The sequence below is a fragment of the Hippocampus zosterae genome, chromosome 13, assembly GCF_025434085.1.
Source record: "Hippocampus zosterae strain Florida chromosome 13, ASM2543408v3, whole genome shotgun sequence".
NCBI classification, from domain to species: Eukaryota; Metazoa; Chordata; class Actinopteri; order Syngnathiformes; family Syngnathidae; genus Hippocampus; species Hippocampus zosterae.
In genome coordinates this window covers 9899861-9927433 of record NC_067463.1, presented here as the reverse complement: position 1 = coordinate 9927433, position 27573 = coordinate 9899861, and the positions used below count along the sequence as shown (strand labels likewise).

At 42.0% G+C, this 27573-nt stretch overlaps 2 protein-coding genes and 1 long non-coding RNA gene across 4 annotated transcripts in view; 2 read left to right on the top strand and 1 right to left on the bottom strand.

Annotated features, from left to right (window-relative positions):
• Positions 1–4656: 4656 nt before the first annotated feature.
• On the top strand, positions 4657–8731 carry rnaseh2a (ribonuclease H2, subunit A). The gene is made up of 9 exons (XM_052084165.1): positions 4657–4797; positions 5024–5155; positions 5960–6031; positions 6220–6346; positions 6429–6516; positions 6809–6946; positions 7244–7331; positions 7399–7522; positions 8222–8731. Exons 2-9 carry the CDS (start codon positions 5029–5031, stop codon positions 8373–8375), a joined length of 918 nt encoding a protein of 305 aa, XP_051940125.1. The 5' UTR covers positions 4657–4797; positions 5024–5028; the 3' UTR covers positions 8376–8731.
• On the bottom strand, positions 8545–11169 carry LOC127613229 (uncharacterized). Its single transcript, XR_007966108.1, has 2 exons — positions 10859–11169; positions 8545–9676 (listed from the first exon to the last, which is right to left on the bottom strand). It is a non-coding gene; the product is annotated as an uncharacterized LOC127613229 (long non-coding RNA).
• A 5495-nt stretch (positions 11170–16664) lies between these two features.
• LOC127613205 (microtubule-associated serine/threonine-protein kinase 1-like) overlaps positions 16665–27573 on the top strand; it is a 72259-nt gene continuing 61350 nt past the window's right edge. For both annotated transcript variants that reach the window (XM_052084143.1, XM_052084142.1), the window contains exon 1: positions 16665–17275. In XM_052084143.1, the coding sequence (XP_051940103.1) occupies positions 17237–17275 (39 nt within the window). In that variant the 5' untranslated portion in view covers positions 16665–17236. The remainder of the gene's footprint in view (positions 17276–27573) is intronic.

Below are 27573 nucleotides of genomic sequence, written 5' to 3'. Positions count from 1 at the left end.
TGTAGAAATAGACAACCGTTCAAAATAACATTCACACCTTCACCGGATGTGAACTGAACTCACATATTGTCACGTTTTGGGAAAGCTGAATCAAATTTGGAATCCCAAAAAGTGCAGACGCCAACAAGGTCTACGTAGCAAACAACTGTTTTAATGTAACAAAATCGCACCGACAAAGTATTAACATGGTCCAAACAGGGTCCAGGGAGCACACAAAAGCGCTTGCACAAAAGGTATTAACATAAAGCACTGGTCCAAACAGGGAGCACAAGAAACAAGTAACAAAAAGCACAAAAGGCAAGCGGAGATAACAAAAACCGCAGATACAAACGAAAAACAATGTATCAAAACACACGAGAGCAAAGCCGAATCACAAAATAAAAAACATACTAACATAATAAACTGCACCGAGAAGTCAAAAGCGAAAAACTACAAGATCTATAGCAAAAAAGGGTCTATGAGCAAGGAAGCAGCCACCAAAACCGCTGAGAGACGAGCTGTAAGGTCCGGTTCACGCCAGGATGGCAAGCCACCTTAGACGAGTGCCCCCACTGCAACACCTCTGAGCGCAGAGGTGGAGGTACAATAAACTTCCCTGCGGGACAGCCAGCCGGGATTTGGGTTCCGCCTTGGGCCTCCTGGATCCTCCGTTCGATCTCCCATCTAAGTGCTCCCAAAATGCAGTGGTCGGGAAGAATGCTCCATGGTTCGCTGCTCCTCTCCGCGGGGTCATGAATACGGGATAGAGCGTCAGGTGTTATGTTCTTGGAGCCACGACAGTTGGTAAGTGTGAAGTTGAAATGTGTAAGGAGAAGCGCCCACCGGGCTTGACGTAAATGTAGTCTCTTGGCAGAGCGAATGTATGCGAGGTTCTTGTGGTCAGTGTACACAGTGAACGAGCCAATGCCGCCATTCCTGCAGAGCCAAAACGACAGCTCGGAGTTCCCGAATTCCCGCGTCATAGTTGGCTTCGGCTGGACTGAGACGACGAGAGAAGAAGGCAAACGGGTGGAGTCTCTGGTCAATTGGGGAACGCTGAGACAATACCGCCCCCATTCCTCAATCCGAAGCGTCCACCTCTACAACAAAAGGGTAATATGGGTTAGGATGCTGCAAAAGGCCTTCTTTAATTCCAAAAACGCATTGTCGGCATCACTGTCCCACCGAAAGGGAACCTTGACATGGGTCAACCGGGTCAGAGGTAGGGCTCTCTGGCTGTAATTACGGATGAACCGGCGATAGAAGTTAGCGAAACCCCAAAAACTTTGAAGCTGTTTTCTAGTGGTTGGTGTTGGCCACTCTACCCCCGGCAGAGTCAGCTCTCAGCTGACCCTTCTCAATCACAAAACCGAGGAATGAAGTAGACTCGACATGAAACTCGCAATTCTCTGCTTTGACAAATAGCCGATTCTCTGACAGACGCTGCAGGACGAGTCTGACATGGTGTTGGTGCTCTTGAAGGATACGGGAAAAAATCAATATGTCATCCAAGTAAACAAAACAAAATACATTCAGAAGGTCTCTCAGAGTCAGTGCTGGGTGCAAACTCACATTTGTCAGTCCGCAAAGCAAGGTTGGTCGGGGTCATGGAACAGTCGGCGACTCGACGTCCTTGTTGACCGCAGTAGAAACAGGCCTGGTCCCGAATCCGGCGCCGTCTCTCCTCTTGCCCCACACGTCCTCCCCCAAGCCGCTTGGCGTCTCCCTCTGCGTCAGCAGTCCCGGTACCGGGGTGATGCTCTGGTTACAAGGACTCGTGGGGAGCCGGCCGACCACCAGCACGTTGGGGCTGGAAAGGGACATGACCCCGTTCGCCTCCACGTTCCCGCTCTCGTTCTCGCATGCGGTTGTCCAGTACAAGGGCCAGATTAATGAGTTCCTCCAAGGTTGTGCTGTCATCGCGGGTTGCCAGTTCGTCTCTCAAAGATACATTTAAACCGCGACGAAACAAACAACAAAGGGCGCGGTTTCCGTAACCACCCCGGGCGGCCAAAGTCCGAAAGGAAATAGAGTACTCGGCCACAGATTGCCTCCCTTGCCGAATATCTAACAGCCCTAATCCGACTTCTCTTCCCATGACCGGATGGTGGAACACACGCCGAAACTCTGCCACAAAATCAGGGAAGGAAGACCGAAGCCCGGGTTGAGCATTACTTACTTCCATCGCCCATGAAGCCGCCTGACCAGTCAACAGGCTCATTACAAATGCCACCTTGGTAGTATCCTTTACATAGGTGGATGGTTGTTGGTTGAAAACCAATGAGCATCGGTGCAAAAATTCTCCACACAGCCCCGGTTCACCACCATAACGCGGTGGATGTGGGAAACTGGGTTCCCGCCCCACGATCGGGGGGGATGGTATCTCGGCGGTCGCTTTAGGTGTTCCCGAGGATGGCGTTCCTTGGTTGCTCAATTGTTCCACCCGGGAACTCAAATTCTCAAGCCGATGAGCCAGCATGGAGACCTCTTGCCGTAGCTCCGCAAGCACTTGTCCCTGCTCGCCCACCAGTTGTCCTTGGCTGGTCAAGGCTGTCATTATCTTATTAACCTCTACAGGATCCATGTTGGTCGGAGTATTCTGTCACGTTTCGAGCAATCCGAATCAAGTTTGGAATCCCCAAAAAGTGTAGGTGCAAACAAGGTCTCCGTAGCAAACAAATGTTTTAATGTAACAAAATTGTACCGACAAAGTATTAACATGGTCCAAACAGGGTCCAGGGAGCACAGGAAACAAATAACAAAAAGCGCTTGCACAAAAGGCAAGGGGAGAAAACAACAACCGAGGATACAAAGGAAAAACAATGTATCACAATACACGCGAGCAAAGCCGAATCACAAAATAAAAAACATACTAACAGAATAAATGGCTTCCGAAAAGTCAAAAGTAGTGATGGGACGAAATGGGTCGAGGCTCCGTAGCTTGTGTCGAGTAATGGGAGGGGCTTTTCCACGAAGCTTGTATCGAGGCGCGTATCATTTCGGAGGAGAGCCATGAAACTGGGCCATACCTACCCAAATTTATTCATCTGTGCCTTGTGAAAGAATATTTTCTAAAGCTGGTGAAATATTGTCCAAAAAAAGAAACTGTTCAAAGCCAGCCACTGTGGAAAAGCTATTATTTCTAAATAAAAATGAATAACAAATTATCCTTAGCACTTGTATTTTGTTCACATACTAAATTACTAACACAAGCTCATTCATATCTTTGTCTTAAGCAAATAGCCATTCAATTCTTAACACTGTTGACCTGTTGGGCTTCTGAACCACTTGATGGCGCCATAGAGTATATGATGCACCACGAAGCTTTGCTACATGTGTAAACCAATTGGCTGCAAAGCTTCATTGCTTCATGAGGCTTCATTTGGCTATCACTAGTCAAAAGCGAAAAACGACGAGATCTATAGCAAAAAAGGTATATGAGCAAGGAAGCAGCAAGGCATAAACAATACTCCGGCAGACTGAAAATGGATCCTTAAGTACAGAGTCCCTTGATAGTAAAATTGGCAGCAGGTGTGCAGTCATATAGTCCGTTCATGCTGCCACCTGCTGGCCAGGCCGAAAAGAAACGTGACACATATAAGCCAGGACAGTACGGAGCCCCTAAGGGGACATGGAAGGAAAAAAAAAACTTTGCGAGAACTCACAAAGTTTTTTTTTCCTTCCATGTCCCCTTAGGGGCTCCGTAGGACAGCGAGGCAGAGGTGTTCAATTTTTTTTCATGGCACACAAAGTAGTTGTAATTTCTTTCAGAGTGCCGTGAAGCCTGAAAACCAACATCATATGATTAGATCTATTGTTATATATCAGGAGTCACCATATCCCCCTCCAACACATCTCACCTTATTCAAATGAACAAATCATCAGCAAACTGTGTAGAAGCCTGATACGATCCTAATCATCTGAATCAATTGGGTTGGAAGAGGAAAACATCTAAAACATGCAGGATAGTGGCCCTTGAGAGCCAGAGTTGGTGACCCCTGTTTTATATTGTATATTTTTAAAAAATGAATTGAATTTGAAATAAAAAATCCTGGACAATAGCGGTAACCAAATATTTAAGTATACAACTGCTGTTGAATTTATGTTAAGAAATTATTTGTTTAAAAAAATGCATCTAATGTCTAACTTTTGGTACAGACTTTCCCCTAAAATGAAAATAATTAATACATTTAGCAAGAAATTATCCTTTATTTTCTTGAGCATTCCACATAAATTGATGTGGCAGGCCAGATCTTGTCCCCAGGCCTTGATTGAAACGTTGTGTGCTCCTCCATCAGTGACCACAATACAAACTATAGTCTCAGGAATACACGACTCGACAGAAAGAAATCTTGAACATAAAACGTCATTCAAAATGTGAGTGAAAGGGAGATTTTTTACCAAAATATAAATCAGCATGTATGGTATTGCAAAAGAAACAAACACAAGAAATGAATAGGAAAATACAGATTTCTTTTTTAGAACTGTAGATAGTCTGTGCTTGTGGTTGATATGTCTGCCTCGTAGTTAAGCGGTCCTAGGTTTGAACCTCTGTTTGGATGTCATTTGCCGCGACCTGAATCAGAATGATTTGCAAAATACTGTACAACGAATATTAACTCCCCGCAGGGAAGTTTGAGGCTGCATCTTCCACTCCAGGCCATGGAGCGGCAGTATACAACAAAGCTGCTCCTGGCGCATGTTACGTCATTACGAGGCGCGAATTCTCCTGCTTCAAAGTCTGTTGTCTTATTTACCTAACACGCGCATACATTGTAAATACCCAAGCTGTGAAAAGTCGTTATTCTGTCGACTGAGGTAAGAATTAATTAAGAATAAAGACGCGGCATACAGACTAGAATCACAGTTGAAATGCGGAATTCCGTCAACATACTAATATAATCTGTGAGCAACAGTCGCCGTCCAGTATAGCATATAGTTAACCTGATTGTCATTGGTTGACATAGCAAACAGGTGTCCGACATAACATGTCATGTCGCCAACGCGATGACGTATCATGTATGTGAAATGTCTTCTCGGGCAGCGGTCATGGATACCAGCGCTTTCGACGCCGATAACTCTGTCAGCTGCCGTCTGTCCTCCATCATCCCTGATGTGTGTAAGACTGAAGACTGCTGCCTGGGCATTGACGAAGCGGGCAGGGGACCTGTGCTGGGTATGCTACGGGTTGCCGTCATCCACTCATTTCATGAAGGCTTTTCAACAAGTGTCCCCTAACCAGCACAAAGCATTTTGGATTGGGGAAAAAATAAAAGAGGGAGTGATTGACTTAAAAGAGAGTGCTGTGCCATCATTGACTGATTTATTGAACTTTGGAACTCTTATTTATCTAGTGGTCTCTAACTAAAAAAAGAAAGAATGAACTTAATTATAAAGATTTGTGCACATTAAAAAATGACTTAAAGTTTTCAAGTAATTGGCAAGTTGGGGAGACCTATTCTTGTACGGAGGAGACTGGATTTTTAGGGGAATTAAATATAATTGCCTACTGAATATAAAATACAATTTATGAACATATATATATATATATTTACAGAATGTAATAATTGCTTTTTAAGGATTTTCTTTCAGGAATGCTACTTTTAAATATAATTCAAAAGCTCACATGCCCCTGGGAGTGCCTTCACCTACTTCAAGGGCTACGCGTACACCCATTTGAGAACCATTGCTGTTTCAATTGGTTTCTGTGCTTGGGATTGGGGAAAATATATATGCCATGCGTAAACTGATTTGAAAATTTAAAATGGTTGATTGGACTTACAGCAGTTCACATTCATAGCAAGGGAAATGTTGAGGTTTCAGTGAGCATGTTTTTAGAATGTTTTAAAAAGCAGGATTCCGGAGAGAAAAATATCAACCGTTTTGCTCATAGTAGGGACAAGGTTCATAATGCAACTTTGTCACACAATGAAAAAAAAACTGTTTAACCTCTGTTTTTGTGGGGTTTTCTTCAATCCAGGTCCAATGGTTTATGGAATATGCTTTTGTCCCATTTCCAAAAAGGAGGAACTAAAGTGCTTGAAAGTTGCAGGTAATTTCTCCTGGTTTTATTCATAAACTGCCAATTTGCAACCAGCGTTATCTCAACGCAATTTACATATGGAGCAGGTCGAGAATCATGAGGTTAACACATTCAGAAATCAACTGAACCCCATATGAGCAAGTACGAGCTGACGAAGGCAAGGAAGAAATCATCTCGTTTCTCTTATCCTTTTCCAGATTCCAAAACTCTTTTAGAGGCAGAAAGAGAGACTCTTTTCCAAAAACTGGACGATGCCAAAGATTTTTTGGGCTGGGCCCTGCATATTCTCTCCCCCAACACCATCTCCACCAGTATGTTACAGAGGTATGGTTGGCCAATGCAATGCAATGTACATCCACTTGTAATGTGTATATGAATGCACCAACAACACGTTTGCTTTTGTCAGGACTAAATGCAACCTGAACACCCTGTCACATGACACGGCCATTGGTTTAGTTCAATTTGCACTGGACAGTGGTGTACAGCTCAAAGAGGTTTGTGAATCGGAGTTTTCATATTTGTGCAGTGGAACTTCTACAGCAGAACATTCCAAAAGTGGTACAGTTTGGTGTTTGACAATAATCCAAGAATCAAAATGCCGACCTGCGAATGTCTGGTGGTTCTTACAGGGTTCCCTATGGAATTTTTTTTTTTTAATTACAGTACTGTAATGCAATCAGAGTACTAGAGCACAGTGTGTTTGACTTTGGAGGTTCCACTTGCCACAGATTCACCAAGCGGAAACACAATGGGGGTTACCTCAAATGTTGTCCGCCATCTCTGCAGGTATTTGTGGACACAGTTGGCCCTGCTGAGAAGTACGAGGAGAAGCTCTCAAAGATTTTCCCAGGCATCGATGTCACAGTGAGGCCAAAGGCTGACTCCCTCTTCCCCATCGTCAGTGCAGCCAGTATCTGTGCCAAAGTCAGTCCCCCTAGAATACCCTGTTCCATTTTATCACTGCAGGCTCTATTCTATGCTTTTACTGTTAAAAAAAAGTGATTATTTGTCAACATACCTCGAACCGCTTACAAGTTTCAGTTAAAAATAGGCTGCAGTAAACTTGTACAAGGGTTTTTCAAGTCGCTACACATAAAATTTCTCTGATGTTTCAAATAGCATTTGGGAGGATTTTAAGTAAAGTGATTTCATGTTTTTTTAAAATGACACAAAGATGGCGGCAACTTGTCACGGTGCTAATATTAATCTCTATAATTTCAGGTAGCCAGGGACCATGTTGTGAAGAACTGGAAGTTTGTTGAGAACTTAGCAGATGTGGATACAGAATATGGCTCAGGATACCCAAACGGTAAAGAATGCTTAATGGTTTCATAATTACTGATGAAATGTTTGCAAAATCATTTTGCTGCTTACAGACCCAAAAACTAAAGCGTGGCTTCTGAAGTACTTGGACCCAGTGTTTGGCTACCCCCAATTTGTGCGCTTTAGCTGGAGCACGGCCCAAACCTTGATTGACAGCAAGGCTGTGACTGTCCATTGGTAAGTGTTCAAGAAATTCTTTAAGGAGACAAGCATTTTTCTTCATAAGATGAAATAGTCTACAGAATCAACAATTACAAAACACCCTGTTTTTTCTGCTACATTGCTGTCTTGTTTTGACGAGGCTGTCTCTTGCAAATGAGCCATGGTTTACTTCAGCTCCAGCGGGTCCAATGCTTAGTACGGCTTTCTGTTGGCATGGTGACAAGGGGCAGAGTAAGGGGTTGGCTACTTGTTAAAAGTCTAAAAAAAAAAAAGGGAGTCGAGACTGCATAACAGTATTGATATTTTCAGTTGTGGAGGCAGCACTTCATCACCAAGTTGCTATTTAATTTTCAATTAGTCGGGTCACTAATAAAACATATTTATTAATCAGAATTAAATGCCGATTTTCTGTTTCCTTGCCCTTGGTGGTATACAGTAATCCATAAAATGTGCAAAAACAAGTTTCATAGCAAAGTCTAAAAACTCAAGAACAGCAAAGTTATCGGCGCTTCCCATAACTATTAAGATCAAAAGAAAGACAAAAATGCTTTAAAAATTAGCCATGGCTTGCATGAACATTTACATCCCCTAAAGTGTGAAACCCGCAATCGCTTTCATGTCTGGCATACACTTAATGTGGCAAACATTTGACCTGAGGAGATGAGCGCTTACCACAGTGTGAAAAATCACACTTGTTGCTTAATCTCCCTTCAGGGACGATGACGAGGAGGACGGCGAAAAGGCAGCGCAGCGGCTGGCCAACAGGTCCATGCTGTCCTACTTCAGTGCGCCAGGTGGCGTCACAAACCCAACACAGACGCACCGCTTCTTCATAGAGCGCAGGCTGAAGAGTCTGGACACTCTCTGAGGACTGGCCTTACATGTACTGTGAGTTGCTTGCTTCCACACAGAAGACAGCAGCGCAAGTATTTGGAATATTTTCCTTTGTTCAATCGGTTTTACTCATAAAATGTGTTTTACAAAATGTATCCAGAGTCTTTGTTTGAACCGGAGAGGTGAGCAAAAATGAGGCAACGTTGCAAAAAGTATTATTTTAATCCGAATGGTGCTCTCTAGTGGCAGTATGAAAAACTACATATACTATAGTGTTCAAAGACTTGTTTTACAAGGCGGAAATCCACATTACTCAACCCAAAAATCCCTCAAATCACTTATGGAAGGTCATACTGTATAATGTTGCACAGCTTTTTAAATGATTATTTTTTAAATAAAGTTTATTGCCAATGCAAAAAAAAAGACCTTTTCTTGCACAATCAGAACAAATGATTGGTAGACGCTTGTATTCAACAACATTGCTTCACTCAAATAGAGCCTCAGATTCTCGTTCAAATTACTTTCAAAAGCAAGTTCATAATTAAAGTAAATACGCATTTGAAGCCAGATTTAGGCTCCCATGTGTTAGACACGCTTCATATCGTAAATGCAATACAAAGACATTTAGATCTTTGAGATCAGTCTCGCTTTTCTGACTAACAAGCATGAAAAACACAACTAAAGAGCTGTTGTATTTACAGACAAATTTAAAGGATGAGACATGAAGATATGAAGACATAAGGTTCGCTTCGATGCAAGGTGTTAAGGCGTTGTGCTGGTCTTGATTTTGGATGGATGCCAAATTTTGCAGCAAATCCTTTGCAGTTGCTGTTTTGAAGTGACAACTCTGCCTCTCCTTGTGTCCACACTAAGCAATGAAGTATTATTTACAAGATGATATCACAATCGAGAAAGATGCACCGTCCACCTGCAGCCCGTCGTCAGTTGATGTTGGGTTTGTGCCGAGACTCGTGGATCTTTTTCCCACAGTTCATAGCCAGAGTGGACACGGCGAAGGAGGACAGGATGATAATGGAGCTCCCCACGAAATGAGATGAAGCCCCTCTGGTGGTGGCCCTCAAGGCTTTCTTGGCGAATGAGTCCCGGTCGAAGGCTGTGGTGGTCGTCGCGGTCTGGGCAGCTGCTTCCATGGCTGGTTCTGCTTTTCAAGCTGGTCTCTTGTGTGTTAGATGCCCGGTGCGAGGCAGGAGGACAACACCTTCCTGGGTTTAATGTGTTGAGTGCCGTCTGATTCGTCCTCTGATCCTTCCTTGACATTCATTTATAACCTCCCCCGCCTCGTGTCTCATCCTTCTTAGGAGGCCAATTCTTCTCCTGCGTCAATGGGGTTAAAAATAGTTAGCATGTCCACCGAGGTTAAATTGGCGATCTATTTCAGATCAAGATCGTCTGCCTTAATGCCATTAGATCAGCCCATCGTTGTTTGACAGTGTTGAATGGAGTTCCTCATAAGACAAACTGGGAAATTATATCATCAATACACTGTACTGCCAATTGGAGGGCCATATGTCCATCACAATGGCAGGGTATTTATGAAGTTTGCTGTGGTCACAACCTTTTTGGTGCCTGTTCTGGGCAGCGGGAAATATGCAGTGGAACGGCTACCCATTGCTTTGATTGTGAGACAACGCTCTTCTTGTAGACTATGGGTCGGAGTATTCATTTTGTTATTATCGATAACCTAGAGTTGCTTTAGCCATACTGTACTGAGCAGTCAGGGCAGAAGTCTGTGCTTTCCTCCATTTACACACTGGTCAGACTTTTCAACTGCCAAGTGGCAGCTGGTCTGGGTGGCTTTGGTCAGCATTAGGGAATGATTCACTCTGGATTATTGTTAGTTTGTCAACACTTAGTTTGTTCATCCCAGGAAGAGATTGTTGGTACGCTTCTGTTAGAAAAAGAAAAGCCCACAATGCTCACTGAAATAACTAGAAAATAACGAGACCAGAATTGGCCAAAATACATAATGATAAGTCTCAAGGTTTCTTGGAGAATGTGCTTCGAACAAATAAGACGAAAATGGAGCTTCTAGCAAGTGCATTTGTCACCTTCAATTTATTTCAGTGATCGTTGTGGCTTTTTCTTTCTTTTAAGGAATGGTAACTACAGAATTGATCATAAGCTGATCAGTGAACTTTATTTTTCATTTGAGTATTTTGTTCTTTAAGGTTGTCGGATCAGCATTTCTTAATTTACATTTGTTTATTTAAAAATTCATTTTTATTTTTTTCTTTGCATCAAATGTCTGTGCTGTTCTGAATGACCTTTTATTCAATACTGTGGAGAAGTCATGCTTTGTTATGGTGGTTTAATGTAAGACGGGAATGTACTGTACAGTTTGAGATGAGTTATATATAACACGTGCAGCAACGGGAGTACATTATACATGCATGCTTTTAATGAATCTTCCTATTCAATGATGTACTTACCATGCTTGTTTGTGTAATTTCAATGTACACTATGTATTTACTTGCTTATTTTTCAAGCACCAAATACCTGATAGTTGAGGTCACGCAGTGTCAGCAGGTCTGTAATCCTTCAGTTTGTTACACATCGTCCTAGTTTCTTTTCAGGGCGTCTCTTTAACTACACTAATTGGATTGTGCCTATTCTTCTCCCGACGATTGACACAGAAATCCTCCGTGAGAGACTGCGTGTATACTGGTGACTCACGCAAGGCTGAGGAGTACTTATTTTTCACCCTCACGTTACATAACCGTATTTCAAAAACATTTCACCCGTTAACCATCATAAATGATTAACCACCATGGCTGACAGTCAGCCGTCAACATGTTTTCCTTTTGACGTACTGTGTACGTTGCATCCTCTGTCCACAAGGTGTCCCCATTCTCCAAAAATGATTTGGCCAGTGGCGTCACAACCAAGTTAATAAATTCAGCCCCAGACTGAAAGAGAGGAGGGTCACCATTCTAGCTTTGCCAAAATACATCCAAAGTAGTTAGCCAAACATCCATTTTTCTATACCGCTTAGCTTCATTTGGGTTGCAGGTGAGCTGTGCCAATCAACTAATAATGGGCCCAATCGAAGGGCACATAGACAAGGATTAACACGATATAATTTAACCTTCAAAAATCCCAAAGCCTAGAGCTGAGTTAGGAACCCGAAGCCTAGCAGTCTGAGGTAGATGTGCTAACCACTATTTCACTGTTATGCCCCGAGACATGACTCTCAATCAGTTATTTGATCCAGTTATCAAGCCGATGTTCACCCTGAATGATAATTCACTGCGACGTTTTGGACAATTGGACAACTGTTTGTGTACTGGCAACAGAAACTTTTTCCCCCAAAGTAAAGACACTGGGTGAAATAGTTCCAACTTAAATGACCTTTTTATCAAAACTAGCTGCGAATGGGTTCAAGGATGTCAGTCTAAATTGTCCCTTTCCTGTATTCTTTTGTCCTGCATAATGTATTTCCATTGATGGTCACCTGTGCTCCCTTTTGAATGGTAAGCCGTTTTTCAAAGATATCCAAGTAAAAATGTAATGAGATAGGAATCTTCCATTGTTTCATAAGAAGGGGAAACACAGCAAGTAAAACATTACTATATTAGGTTATTATGACCCAGTTCAGTATAACGGCTATGTGGTGGAGGGATGTTAATGATGTATCAGCCAGTAAGGAAGAACAAGTCAAACAAGAACAACTATTTCTGAGATATGGCAATGGCGCTGATAAGTTTTCATTTACTGGATGTAAATGTGTCTAAAGTGTGTGTACGTTTAGAAAAGTGCATTAGTAAAATGGAGTAATATCTAGCAATGGATGTAAATTATGTAAGGAGCAAATACATTTTCCAGTCAGTGTTTGAACCACTTACCGGTACCTTCAGAATGATGATATCGCCACAACTATCTGTCCATGTCAAGTCACACCACCCCAATTTAAAAGCCACTTAACCCTTCATGCTGCTTATAGATCACTTGGGATGTTGAAGTCACCTTAGCTCACCTCTCCTCTGTATCTCTGACAGCTCTCTGCATGTATGACTGCTGATTGCATGTTGTTTTATTTAGAGGAGCTTCTCTGCAGAGAGCAGGCTTTTAGCACTGCTACGGTCTGACCCACTTGTACTTAAGATGGGAAGAAAGAGAGAGAGAAGGCAGAAGCATCGATGACTGGAGGCAGGCGGATGAGAATAGGGAGACGTCGAAAGGTATCCGTTTCTTGTCACACCAGAACCTGCAATTCAGTTTAGGCTACTTGAAAATTATGATCTCGAATGGTTGCATCGAGTAATCTAATGCAGGTGCAATTGCCTATCAAGAAGTTTAATGGGCATTACAGATGATAATTTGTTTTGCATAGAAAATGCTTCGTTCTAACAACGCAAAGCAAAAGTATCTGCTGTTTTCTTATTAGAATAGGGAAAAAAGGGTACGAGTCTCCTCCCACTATTATGAACTCGACAAACCCCGGCATGTTTTCATGTACGATTTCCAGATTCAACAGTCCTGATGGATGGCTTGCCTCTGATTGAGCCGTTCAGAGCATTCAGCTTCAAGGGCATTGAGACTGAATTACATTGTTTCCGTGTGATTTTGCTATTAAGCAAGTAACCTCGTGAATAACATAAACATGATACAATAAAAGAAAAACCATGCCAGCCATGACAGAACGCCAATGAATTGATCCCCTGCCTATGCTCACGTTTGTACAAGAAAGGTGAACTCATACAACCTATAAATCCGCAAAATAATGCCTGCATGCTATTATTCTATTTTTCGTTTTATTGACACCCTCATACAGCCAATTTGAATGCAGGCCGAGGCACTTGAAGAGATGTGAGCTGACGTAGCGTTTGTGAGACGGGCTTACCGTGTCGGGAAATGAGATCGTGCAAGCTGTAGACGTATTCCACATCCAAGCCCACATGCCGAGCTTTTGCTCAGGAGAGCTGACCCCACGTGACCTCCCTCAGGGCGTCTTTTCAAACGGGCTGACATCATTCCTGAAAGCATTTGTCTGTGCCTGCTTTTGCCACCAGTGCCATGCTGGCCTTCCCGAATCACACAATTAATGAATGAGGGAAGAAAAATGCAAAATTCATGCGCTTTCATTAATTATTAAATGCTAATAACAAAAAGCGGCGTAATAGAAGAGTCCGACAAGCTGCTAACTGGGTCATGCTCGCGAACTGAATATTTCACCTGCAGCTCGCTATACACTAGGGCTGAACGATTTTGGAAAATAATCTCATTGTGGCTCCCCCCCCTCCACCCGCCTACAATTGCGATTGATATTTAGTATGCGCTTGTATGTCCAAGGTCCTCTTCCAATTTTTTTTTCTTAACAAAGGCTTCATGACTGTTTTTATTTTACAGTCAAATTACGAATACATTTGCTGGTTTTACTGGCCCATGACCCTGAGGATAAGATGACTCGAAAATGGATGGATGGTTTAACTTTTTCAACACAAACATTTGATAATTTATGTCATATTTGGCTGAAAAAAAATCTGTGATTTATCGGCTTGCTAATGAACCTTGAAATTCAAAGATTTCGGCAAGCAACATTGACCGAACATGAAAATGTCTTAAAATGCACTCAAATTGGACGCATTGAAAATTCAATACAAACAAAATAATGTATTTCATTAAATATTGTCTGGCATCCTCCAATTCGTTTTCAAGTGCATCACCCACTTTGGACATAACCACCTTCCTCTAATAGACACCTCCTCCCCACCCCACAAGACAAAACAGGGTTATAACTGTAAATACATTCTGGTCATGGACACGATTGTTGCTGACCACATCTGAACTTTCTTGCTAACTCAAACAGCTGCACCTCCAGATGCATGGAAACAGTCCTTCGGATAAATTCACGTGTGGAGTCTTCTGGTGTTGTATGAAATATAATAAATGACCTTCGCCCCCGCCACTTTTTGTAGAAATACAGCATACAATCATTTTAATGTATCATTTACAAAGGTTTGCCTTTTAGCTTCCACATTTGATCCCCAAAGAGTCCAGATTTAAATCATAGAAAGCGATCTGTTGGTCCTCCCCCGAAAGACAAAATGTTCGACAGACACAGCGATGGATTTTGCCCTAGCATAATCCTCCAGAGTAGTAAGCAGTTACTAATACACCGCCGTGTTGTTCCATTAAGAGTTGATTGGATCATCCCTTCACTTGTCAATAGAACCGCAATGCGTTTGCGGGAAGTTTAGTTGATCCCTTCCCCAGAGTAGAATCTCATGTAATGTGTCTGTGGGTGATGATGTTTCTTGATGAATTGCCACAGTGGCACAATGATTCAATGCTCGATCTCGGTTATTAACCAAATAAAGTTCAGGTGTTCGAGCAGCCTGCCAAACCGAGAGTTTGTGCAGTCACGTGTTACAATTTACAGCAGAGAGCTTCCTCAGAATCAGAGGGATGTTGTTGTTTAAAAATAGTAAAGTGGAAATTCCATTGTAGTGTTTTGCTTTCTCTTTGACATTTTTTGTCATAGGGGCTATTAGTCTAACCAAGGTATTCAGATCAATATTGCCTTTGTGAAATATGAATTAAACAGCAGCATTCACCCGTTTTTATCCACCTCAGGGGGCGGCCATTTTGCCACTTGCCGTCAACTGGAAATGACATCATAGTGCTTAAGAGCTCAGCTTGTGAATGTAATATGACCAGAAGCAGAAATCAGGTCAGTCGTGTTTGGTCGTTACCTGAGCCCTGAGGCACCGTGATGCCATTTTCAGTCGTCAGCAAGTGGCAGTGCAAGGCATAATGGCTGCCGCCTGACGGGTGGATTTTGCTGCTTCACATTCCACATATGCAATTTTAACTTTAATGCCATGATTTCACTAGTGGGATGCATGGAAACAAATTGTGAAGACAATTTTGGACTTGACTTCCCCTTATACGTGTGCTATTAAACAAATGAAGACAATCATCGTTGATTAAGTGGAGAAAATATGGCACAAGAGTGACATTACAAACAACTGGACATCCTTCCAAAATTGATGAAAAGGCGAGAGAGCGAGCCAGAGGGAAGGCCAATTGTCTGACAGCAACATTGACAGAGCTGTCGTAATTTCTCTACTGGCTTTTTAGAACGTGTGACAGTCTCCAGTTTTCATTTTAGTCAAGTCAAGTCAAGTCAACAGTATTTATAGAGCACTTTCAAACAGCCATCGCTGCATACAAAGTGCTGTACATGGAGCGATTTAACATACACAATAAACAGTAAGACAGAATGGTAATAAAGGCGGTAGAAAGCACCAAGCAGGAGGGCTTTAAAGATGGGCAGCGAGGAGGCTTGCCGAATGTTCAGTGGGAGGTCATTCCAGAGAGAGGGACCAGCAACAGAAAAGGCTCGATCCCCTCTGAGCCTCAGTTTAGTTCTTGGTACTTCTAACAAAGACTGGTCCACAGACCTGAGGCGCCGGGCAGGTGTGTACGGGCGGATGAGCTCAGAGAGGTAAGCTGGCGCGAGATTATTTAGAGATTTGAAAACAAAGAGGAGGATCTTGAAAATAACTCTAAAATGAATGGGGAGCCAATGAAGGGATGCCAGAGTAGGAGTTATATGCTCCCTCTTACGAGTACCAGTCAAGAGGCGAGCAGCGGCATTCTGGACCAGCTGAAGGCACTTGATGGAGGACTGGCTGACTCCAAAGTACAGGGCATTACAGTAATCGAGCCGGGATGTGACAAAGGCATGGATTACTGTCTCAAAGTGTTAATGTGAGAGGAAAGGTTTTATTTTTATTTATTTTAGTTATCTGTTGTAGTGTAGGTGGGAAAGCAGAAGCCCTATGGACAAGGAAAACACTTGAAATCTCTTAAATGCATGTGGTAAAATGTGTTTTGGAAACAGTAAAATGTGTTTTGGTAACGGGACTTATTAATAGTGGAATTGTTCTGGATACAAGTCACTGCAGAGTATTCAGAAATTGCCATAGCAAACAAAAGCACTGAAAACTGGCTTCCAGATCCAACATTGCAATTTCTGAAGTGTTATTGGGAGAGGTGTCCCACTTAATACAACCACACGTCATTTTAATCATTTGTGTCTTTGTCCGTACGTGGCGCAAAAAAAGGCGAAGGACTTCCGTCGTTGTATTTTGTTCTACTGTAGGCTCCATTAGACTTTAGTTCGCCACCTTTTAGCTCGATGCCTCGTGCTCACAAATATCGCATTAAATCGATCCATGCAATCGCATTCTTTGCTCAGCCACTTTACAGGGGAGTGGCGGGGCGGCAGAGGGTCCCATGTGTGAACTCCATCCGTTCCCCACCCCTCCCTTCCTGATCCTCCGTGCGCAGCGTCTGTTCTCTGGGGAGTTAAACGTCACCGGGTAGTAGGAAGCGGTTGTTGTGGTGGAGATGAGGTTGAAGTAGAGCGGGCAGTGGAAAGGGTGGAACACAATGACACGAAGCCGTGTGCGTGTGAGGAGCACTCGGACACATCCATTCGCTGCTTCCATACGGATCTGAAAGCTTCCCCAACGGCGTCGCCTTAATGTGCGCGATTACAGCGATGTGTCGTTGATCTGGCGTGATGATGGCGATGCATTCATGGAACTCCTGCACGGTGTCACTCCCGTGGATTTCTGGACCCGACACCGGAGGGGCTTATTTTACGAGTGTGTGTTTGTCACTTCATCGCTGCTTAACGTTTGACTTATAGTGAATTGATTCAACCCCGTGGTACAGGATACTCTTTGTCATCGTGATATCCACTCCATCGCTGGTAAATAATGACCACTCAGGCTTCGATTTCTGGCTAAATTGACTCGCAGCGCGTGCTGGGGTGGAGTCACGTGACATCGTGGCGTGGTCTTGTGAACTCGTTTAAAGAAAAGAAACTACAGGGGCTCGAGACACCCTCCAAGAGGTATCACCATGGACGATTCTGGCATCATTCGAAGAAGGCGGCTCCAGGTAAGAACTGTATTCATTGTTAGTTCATCTTTAACCTCCACGTCATTTTTTTCTACTGTACTGTGCAATTGTGTGTGTTTTAACAACGCACGCGTTAGTCATATTTAGCAACCTTAAAACCAATAACACCAACAATTCTTACTTTTGCCATCATTAATTTTCAGTGCGTATTGTATTGGCTCTTCACATTGATATGCTTCACAAAATAAGGGAAGATATCACACACACAAAACAGCAAAACAATATATTTTTCTCTACATGGGCCTATTTCATGCTACTTATTTTTAACCTGTGTGCAAAATGACCAATAGAGCATACCAAACCATATTTCTATTGGTTATCGCTGACTATGATGGGAAGGGAAGCGAAAATGTTCCAATTTGGCCCTGTTATCGGTCTACATGGATAGTGTTTGCACCATTGGCTCGCTACGAGTTACTACTAAAATCTTTTTCCGCTTTATTACAATACATGTACTACATCGCCGACAGTTGCATGTAAAAAAGTACCTTTTTGTTAAACCCCCTTCCAACTGTCAGTCAGTTTCACTACTCTGTCCTTGTACTGGACTTTGATAGGTCACCTTATTCCCTAACAGTCAAACTGGACATGAACAACACAAATTAGAGATAAAAAGGGAAGCCACAATGCCCTCAGTGAGCTATTTGTTCCCCTTTTTTTCTTCTCCAAATTACTTTCACAACTGTGCTTATTGATAGCTCATTGACATGCACATTTAATTTGTTTGCACAAATCACATTTTCCACTACCAACTCAAGTTCATCGAACCATTAATCACCCCAAAATAGTTTTGTAAGGCTTTTCAGGCCACAGATCACAAAAAAAGCAATGACATCCACCCGGTCTAAACCTCCTATCTGGGCAAGGAAAACCCTATTTAGAGGGAAAAAAAACGGAACCATGTCAAGGGGTCATAGATGTAGGGAACCTCCTTACAAGATGAAAATGCTGCAATGGATGTTGAGTGGGCAACATTTATTACATGATCCCATGCTGTACAATAGTTGTTAGTTTTAGTTTTCCATTGATTACAACATGTCAGAGAAGTCACATTCTCAGATTGACAAATTTAGGAATTACACTAAAATCTAATCACGTGGGGACACACGTAGTGAAATCGATTTATTGATAGTTCTTTTGATAATGCGGTCCAGATTGTGAAGAAGACAAAAGAACATCATGTCAGTTAATGCTGACATGGGAAAGCGTCTATGTAAATAAAGACTTATCCACATATAGTAGACCACTGCTGTAGCGCAGTACAATACTGACTTTAAAACAAGCTTACAGTGTTGAGAAAGAAATTATCCTCTTCCATTAAAAAAAAAAAGTGTGTGTGTGTGTGTGTTCAAAAGCAAAATCAAGAGAATGCTTGGAGTTGCATTGTGTTTAAGTGTTCCTTTTTTTGAGGGGGGGGGGGGGCAAAACCCCCCAACTGTGAGCAATTGACGTCCACCCTCAAAATGTTCATAATTGAAGCCATACATACAACAAACCATGAACCCAGAATACTTGATTGTCATTTAAAAGCCATCTCACTTCACCCTTCAACTGAACTCATCTTCATGGCTTTATCTGATTTGATTTTGAAACAAGTGCACATGTGGCGAAGACTCACAGTAGCTACCTTTGCTCAACTGAGCTCCTCCCGAACATGCTTGTCTCTCTGTCAAATTGGATCACTTCAACATCTCCGATATTCTTGGACCAACTGAACAACTACACTATTAGACAGAGCCTTGGCGCCATTTTGTGGCAACTTAGGTTATTTCAGAAAGAGCACAAAAGCACAAATATGTCAGCTTGCAGCGAATAACCAATAATTCAGTGGTATGGCTGGCTATTTGCATGACCACCTAAAAATTCAGTTCAGATAAAAATGGATAATTCTGAATGAAGACCTTTAGTGCCACACATGATGATTTACCGGTCTGTCAAACCACCACGTTGCGAGTATCTGTGGCTGGTATTGGCAGCCTTCACGAAGAGCTGATACCATGAAAAAAGGCTCGAATCAGCCAGTTACTGATACCTGTTATTGCGACTTGCCCATCCCTAGTAAAGAGCACTCGTTCCACTCATACTTTATGCTCTCCATTCATATACAACTACAGTGGTGGTCCAACAGAGGCAACAGAAGCTGATTTTGTATGTAAGTGGGACCACACCGTAGTCTATTGCGAATCTACGCATCAGGCCATAACGCAGTAGTTACAGTCATATTTTCAGTAAGTGATTGTGTTAAAAACAAGGCCTTGAGTAAAAAAAAAAAAAAACGACATGAAAAACAGTAGTTTAGGATGATGACTTATTGCGCATTTTTGTACCGCATGACCACGTATTCTTACGGCCCAACACAAACTAGTTCATTGTGCACTGTTAGTGGCATCTCAACCTCATATGTCGGGAGCATTGTAAACCATGGGCGCCTGTAATCAATTAATGACTGTTAATTTTCCCCACTGTCAATCTTTATTGCCGTCCCTAGAAGCATGTTAGTTTATTTTGGGGGAAATAGTGTAAGTACATGATGTCGATTTAGCTTATCACGTTATTGCACGTTGCATCGTTAATGGTTTCTAGGTTTTCTAATCCAAACCGATGGCTTTAGCGGCTTAGTAACGCTCAACAAAATGGCCGTTGGCCACCCTCGTTTACAATTAAGACCAATTTCCGAGCACATCCGCTTTACAAGTTGTGACCGAAGGCAGCGCTGTTGAGCAGAGTGGGTGGCAAAGCTCTGGTACGAGTTTCAGATGTACATTAAGCCGACTTGAGCCTCAAGCGCCGAAAGCAGCTTAGTACACATCTTGTGAATGAAGTCATTTGGTCGATATCTCGTACGCCGGTGACTTGCGGCAAACGCCGCGGTGAGATTCCTTCAAGGTTTTCCTCTGCCGTGAAATTAATCTCGTAAGGCAACGCAGGCCCCCGGTGCACAACGAGTGACGGCCACTTAGCTGCCTCAACATGTATTAATTTACAATTAAAGCACTCGACTGCGCTTCGTGCCATCTGCTGCACAAGACTGCTCATCATTTATGAAATATAGACACGCCGAATTGGACTACTTCCTGTGCAAATGTTGCCCGGTTGATCATTAGTCGTTCCGACTGTAGGTTGGATAAAAGAACACAAAATCTAAAATGTATGAATACATGACGTGAGGTCTAGTTCACGCATGTCCACTCTTTGAAATTTGCTTGATTTACGTACAGCTTATGCAGGAAAATGCGACACGTGCAAATCGAGGCCAACCCCAGAATCGGTATTGGAGGAACGTGATCATCAGGATTTTAATACGTCTCAAGGTTGTGGGCAGAGAATAACTGCTGTCAGACGCACACGAGCCCGAGCACTCACAACGTCATTGGTATGATGCAGCATGAGGGCGACCAGGAAAACATGAAAAAATAATACTGTGGGAATGAAGTCATAGCATGACAATAGTATGTTGAGATTTTACAAGAGGGTCTATGTACGGAAATGAAACCAAAGAATAAAGTGTGGTAAGATGTGAATCAAGGCAGCATTTGTGATTTCTTGAGAATGGATCCTATCGTCACTGCGATATTTTGCGAAAAGTCAAAAGTTAACAAGAAAAATGTCGGAATTGATTAGACTAAAGTTGCGATATCAAAAGCATGCCCCTCTGTTAAAAGAAATACCTTGTAGGGCACCAGTATCAAAGTCAAGGCCCAGGGGCCAGATCTGGCCCGCCACATCATTTGGTGGCCTGCGAAAGCAAATCAAAGATGTCAACTTTCATGATGCTTGCTAAAATCTCGACCAAAATTTCAAATTCTAATTTGTAATAAATAAGAGTGATACCGTAATCATTTTCTTGTTACCAAACCCCTAATTACAGTCATACAGTAATAGTTGAATAAACCGTGATTCTTGACTTCTTTATGTGGTTTCAGTCATAACGGTTCTCCAAGGGAAACTGTAACTAAAATCAGGCCCGCGACAGAAATGATTGTAGGATGTTGTGAAGTCACGTAGTTGAAATGAATGTTGTTGTTGTTGTTTTTTTTTCATACCAACTGTGTGAACAGTCAGTGGAAACGTGTTTTAACCCTTTTAGGGACAACAGTTTCTACAGTGGACAGCTGGGGTGCATGAAAGGGTTCACGTTAAAAAATAAACATAAACAATAGTCGTAATAATATGAGAGAAATCATACCATAATCAAGATGCCATCATGAGAATAATGTCTTAATTTCAAAAGAAATAACATTTGTGTGTGGAAAAATAAGTCGTTTTTTTCTAATAATTTAATGATTTTATTTGTCATTTTCCTTTTTCCCTTTTGATTGTTGCTCCCCTTCCTTCATACATGAGTGAGTCAAGCTATGCTTTTTGCTTTAATGAGCTTGTGCACCTACTCAATTTTACTGTACTCTGACTACTGCGTGAGTGTGTTGATGCCCATACGTGCGATGTGAAATGGAGCCCCCCCACTCCCTCACCACCACTGAAGTGGTCGATATCAATATCGGAGACAGAGGAGGTCTAAATGTTGAGGATGTGGCACGGTTGTCAGGCCCATTAGCAGGCCTAATGGTGGCCTAAGAGTGCCGTGTACCCCCCCCCCCCCCCCCCCCCCCCCGGGGGAGGAAGCAGAAGGGCGGCCTAAAAAGCCCAGAGGCCTTCAAAGAAGCAGGCGGGAGAGAAGAAGTAGCTGTGGGCTCCGGTTGATCCCATTTAAAGTGTCTTTTCTAACATCAGGATAAGGAGTGCGGCCAATGTTGACGTAAAGAAAAGGGGGCAAATTGTGTCGATCAAGTGTTGACTTTTCACATAGCAGGCGGGCAGAATTTTTTATATGAGTTTAATGTTTCACATATGGCTTCTCTAAAGTGGTCTTTATTACACCTGGTCCTGCCCGTCGAGGCAGTATTTCGGGTTTCTCAGGTCACAACATCCTAACAAAGCGGTTCCGAGGAATGGTGCGCAATGAACCGAAGCGTAAGAATTCATCAGTTACCGCACGTGACCACCATACTTTGGTTTTATTTTGTTTGGTTTATACTTGTGGCCAAGAACTCACTTTCATCGTTATTGTTATCAACTGTTTCCCCAAAACCTTCTGTAACTCCTCCCTTAGCCTCGGTTAATGATGGACTACAACTTGCATCGAAAACAACAATAAAATCAAAAGACGAACATCTGATTTCGAAGTGGTGTGGTTTAGTTCTATTTCTATTAATATAGCACACTAAAAGTTAATTTGTAAGTGCGTATTTGCACATTAAAAAAAAAATCCTACGAAATTCAAATGCAACGCGAAGGCTGAATACCCCAAACAAAACATTTTTTTTAATGTAGTTTTTTTTTAACAGATTTTTATTGAGTTCTATTTCTTTATTTTAACTCATTTTATCGTGTGTTCTATACAAATTATGTATTTTATAAACCCATGGAAAAAGATGAAATCAAACATTTCCTCTAATTTCATGTACTGTAGTTTTCGGGAAAAATGCTGTATTGAGATATGTGGGGGTTCAAGAAGGAAATTGTTTTGTTGACACCATATATCTATTGGCTTTTTGTGGTCACTCATTTACACTATAGTATTACAGTAAATCCCCAACATTTTCCAATTTCATCACAAGGAAGGGAAAATAAATTTAGCCCAATGATCATTACGTATGTACCCCACTTAAGACTAACTTTTCGTGTGTCTGGTGTCTGGCTTGGGCGGCGTACTTTCCTCTTTTAAGATGAGATTCAAGTTGTTCGGTATTCAGATGAGATTATTTCCAACTCTACAACTAAAGTCAAGGTTATTGTGCCATCAGTTATGGCAGGTGTCAGGAGCCTGCTTAATACACTGCTTTCTCGCTCACACACGCAAATCACTGCGCGTGCCTCATCGCTGTCAGGGGCTTGGAGGACACTTTATGCGCGCGCACACACACACACACACACACACACACACACACACACACACACACACACACACACACACACACACACACACACACGTTCAAGGTCGCTGGCAGTGGACTTACGGCTCTTACCATTTGCCCCAATGTGAGGAGCCTAATGGGAAGTGAAAGGAGTGTGACACCACTGATCAGAGGTGACACAGGAGCACTCCGAGGTCAGCAAGGCAGCCATTATTACAGGCCTTTATGGCAAATTCACTTTTCAGGTCTCCCTACAATAACGGTGCAAGTGCATCCATGCTTTAGTTTCAACAGTCGTTGAGGGCTTTGCGTATCCATACAATATCTGCATATGACTTTGCCGGTTGACTGTCAAACAGTAAGCCCTTACAGCATTTGACCTTAGAGTTCAAGAAAAAATAAAGTTCAAAAGTGGAACAATTATCTGGCTGAACAAAGTGAACTTCCAAGAACGGATTGTGTTGGACTTCCAAGCATCTACACATTTACAACTAAAATAGGAGATCTTGTGCAGGTAAACACATATTCCTGTTAAAGTACTTCATGATTAGGTACTAAGGTAAGGATGGGGTGGTGTGTGTGTCATAGGAAGTCATAGAAAACTGGACATTGTGAGAATAGGTCAGCCAACATTGTAAACAGCTGTCTTGTTTCAACCCAGAAGCGTTTGTCTTTTGGGCAGGTGTAGAGTAGCACACATGAGCATTACAGCTAACGCTTAGACAGACAGGCTGAAGCAAAACACGGGGCTCTGCATCTCTAGGGAGTACCATGCATTTTATTTCAAATGTTTATGTTTTTGTCATGTTATCAGATAAATAGTGATTGTGAACTGCAATATTGTAGTACGGGGGTTTCGAGGTGCTGTGCTGTATTGATAAAAAAAAGGGAACTGTGTTTCTTGCTTTAGTACTAATAAGGGTATTCATCCTCAAATATGAATATGCAAAAAACACTATTTAATATTACGCATAGTTATATTGCATGTTTATATATTATTTTGCATGTTGCTGATGGTCTAGTGCAGGGGTGGCCAACCAGTCAGAGATGAAGGGCCAATTTTTTTACTATGTTACTGTAAAGAGCCGCATCATACCCTTCCTCTCGCCCTCGCACACACATACGCGCACGCACACACACACACACTTTTTTGGCCAAAGATCGACTTTTGAAGCGACCAACTTCCCACGAACGACCCGATCGTGCATGTGCAAGCATACACACACACACACACACACACACACACACACACACACACACACACACACACACACACACACACACACACTGAGAGTAATTTGTCCAATATTTTGTTCCGGGCAGTGTGCCGATTTTCAATATGCTAAGCACACGGGAATAAGAGTCACTCCAGAAGAGGCAGCTCACTTCTGTCACTTACTGCTTTGTTCGTCTTCTCAAGACGCACTGTAAACAACACTCGGACATCATCTGTGAGTTTGGAGACATCATTTCTGCTTCCTGGTGCAGTCCAAATCAATTGAAGACTCGAATACCCTGTTGATCATTGCACTGTTTGCTGCAGTTTGTTTTCATTGTCCTCTTGAAGAAGGACCACGTTTGCCGTGGGTTGCTTGTATGTCCTGTTCCAACCGATGCATTCAGAGGGGCGCGGTTTTCACGGTATTCTGAGTTACAAGTGGATAAACAAGAGCCTCAAACTGAGGCGAGCAGAGACAAGTCAGTGTGAGCTATTGGAGGGTGGGAAAAAAAACTATGAAATAAAAACCTTGATATACAGTACATACATGGGAGATGTACTGCATATGAGCAAAAATTCTGATTATATCCTCATTATAATTCAAGGCAAAGGAGCAGAACATAAAACCCCCCATCTATCTTAATATAGATAACTAGTGTTAAAATCGGAAGCCAAGAATAAATCATGACTGTTATTGTGGCTTACATATGACAACTTGAGATTTTGCTTCAGACTTTAGCGAGCATTATGGAATTTGACATGCTTGATTTGCTTTCGCGGGCCACATAAAGTGATGTGGCAGGCCAAATCTGGCCCCTGGTCGTTGACTTTGCATGCAAATATTAGCTGTAATCATGACTTCACTATTGCATTAATATAGGTTGGCTCAATTTCCACTTAGGTACGGTTAGGAACCAAACTCCGCCGTAGACCAAAGACCACCTGTTCATGTTCGTCGGCAGTGTGAATGACTATTAGCATTCCATCTTTCCAAGTAGACAATTGTCTTTTCAATAAAAGCTTTGTACGACTTGAGCTGGATGTCTCATTTTCATGCCGAACTCACAAGCACGAGTAGGTAGTAGTTGGATTCTGTACAGTATGATTACGTTTCCAATTTTCACAACTTTTTCAAGGATACTAACATTTGTGAGCTGCACTGTGCCCATGTTTGAGCTCTTTTCCTTTTGGCTACCATCCAGAATAGGCAAAAAAAGAAAACAGGTGGCATTAGACACAGTTGAGAATAAAGAACACCAAACGTTTCATTGTTGTTTTGTTTGTCATGGCTGCCTTTATTTCCTAGATAGGTTACTTGGTTTTGCAATGCTGGCGAACATACTCTGAACACTCTGAGATGAGTCAACGCTTAAAAGTAAATCTTGACCTCCAATGGACCAAAGTGAAGCATTCTCAGTGTGACATTTGCCTTGCAATCGGCCATCACTTTATTGGCAGCAGAAACAGAACAGAAGCTTTGATTCCGCCCAAAGCGCCGTCAAATACAAATAGCCCTTTTTTTTCTCCCCTCCAAATTCCAGTTATTGTTCATTCCCTCCTTGGAATAGTATAAACTAATTCAAAAAAGAAACACACGCTCCAGCCTTCTCTCATCAGTTAAACAGAGAAAGTTGTTAAATATTTGAACGTTTTTGAAGGGCCCTCTTGCAACATCGCAAGGCGACCGAAGCGCAAATTAATAATTTGTAGTTGTTACACGGAAGCCGTGCATAATGCATTCATTTTCCCAAAGATGTCGTTGTGTGTATGCTTCTGTGACTGTCTGCAAATTCACACACGTCCAAATAAGTCATTTTTCGTAGATTATTTTGTCTAAACTGGAAACAAACAGCTCCTTCTTTATTCTCATGACCAGATTTATTTCAATCAGATTTTTTCACATGAGATCTTTGATTGTCACCATGTCTCACTAAATGGCCACTGAAACAGAGAAATACCTCCTTCCTCTTTTTCTACCCCAAGGAAATAAAAACATTTCTGTACACTCCACCCAGGTTTGCACACCACAAGTGTGTAGGCTGCTTGCTGACAGCTACTGTAACTGTAGTTTTATAACTGGAGTGCCACAAATCCAAACAAGCTGAATGCTCCAAAATATAATACAGTACCGGTATTGTATTTTTTTTTATTTAAACAAACCAAAAAAAGAGAGAAATATTTTCGGTAAAAATATTGGAGGGGATATTTGAGGACGGATATATAAATGTTAAAAAATAAATAGACAATCAACAAAGAGGGAGGAAATGAATATTAATTTAAGATCAATTGAATATTCATTGAGTGTTCATATTCATTGAATATTAACTGAATGAGGCTGCTGCAAGAGTAGTCGTAGCTCCAGGTACCTAACCAAAAAAAGCACAGTGCTTTTTGCGATGCGAGCTGTAATACAGCCGTTTTGTTTTTGTTTTTTGTTTGTTTTTATTTGCTGAAGATTTCGTATATTTGAATACAAACATGGAGCAGCACACGTAGACATACACAATGAAAATACTCAGGTACTGTATATATTATTTATCATTTATGAAATATGACTGATTAATTTTGGCATTTTACTGATTCACAGTACGTAGTAGTAGAACATAGGGGTGTCCCGACACACTTTTTTCACTTCAGATATGATACTGTTATTGCACCCTGCAATACTGTCCGATACCGATACCGATATATAATATCAGCAGGAATTCTGCACGCTTTTACATTATTTTTAGTATGAAATGCTAGAAGAGACTTGGTCAAGTCATACTATGGAAACGATGACTCGTCAGCATCAGAAGTATGAGAACATGACCCATTTATTCAATACTGCTAAACAGAAGAACAGCAGCAGAGTCTGGAATGGACTGCTTGTACGTGAGTGCTGATATCGGAGATTTTATCGAATATAACCTGATGTTTTTTTTCCTCTGATATCGGACCGATACCCAATATCAGGATACATTAGATCGATATCCAATATCAATATCAAATCAGGACAGCCCTCACAGAAGAAGAAGCCAATTCTTCTTTTGCGTAATGATGACTACATTTCCTGCCTCCTGGTTGCCAAGGAAGGCACACCAGAAGGAACAGCACAATTACATGATTTGCAGCATTAAATCATGATGAAAAAGAAGTTACAT

Excerpts from the sequence above, each read along its gene's own strand:
- rnaseh2a (XM_052084165.1), top strand. The coding sequence starts at position 5,029 with ATGGATACCAGCGCTTTCGACGCCGATAACTCTGTCAGCTGCCGTCTG. Across the intron at positions 5,156-5,959 it reads GGGCAGGGGACCTGTGCTGG|GTCCAATGGTTTATGGAATA; the intron begins GTATGCTACGGG and ends TCTTCAATCCAG. Across the intron at positions 6,947-7,243 it reads CAGCCAGTATCTGTGCCAAA|GTAGCCAGGGACCATGTTGT; the intron begins GTCAGTCCCCCT and ends CTATAATTTCAG.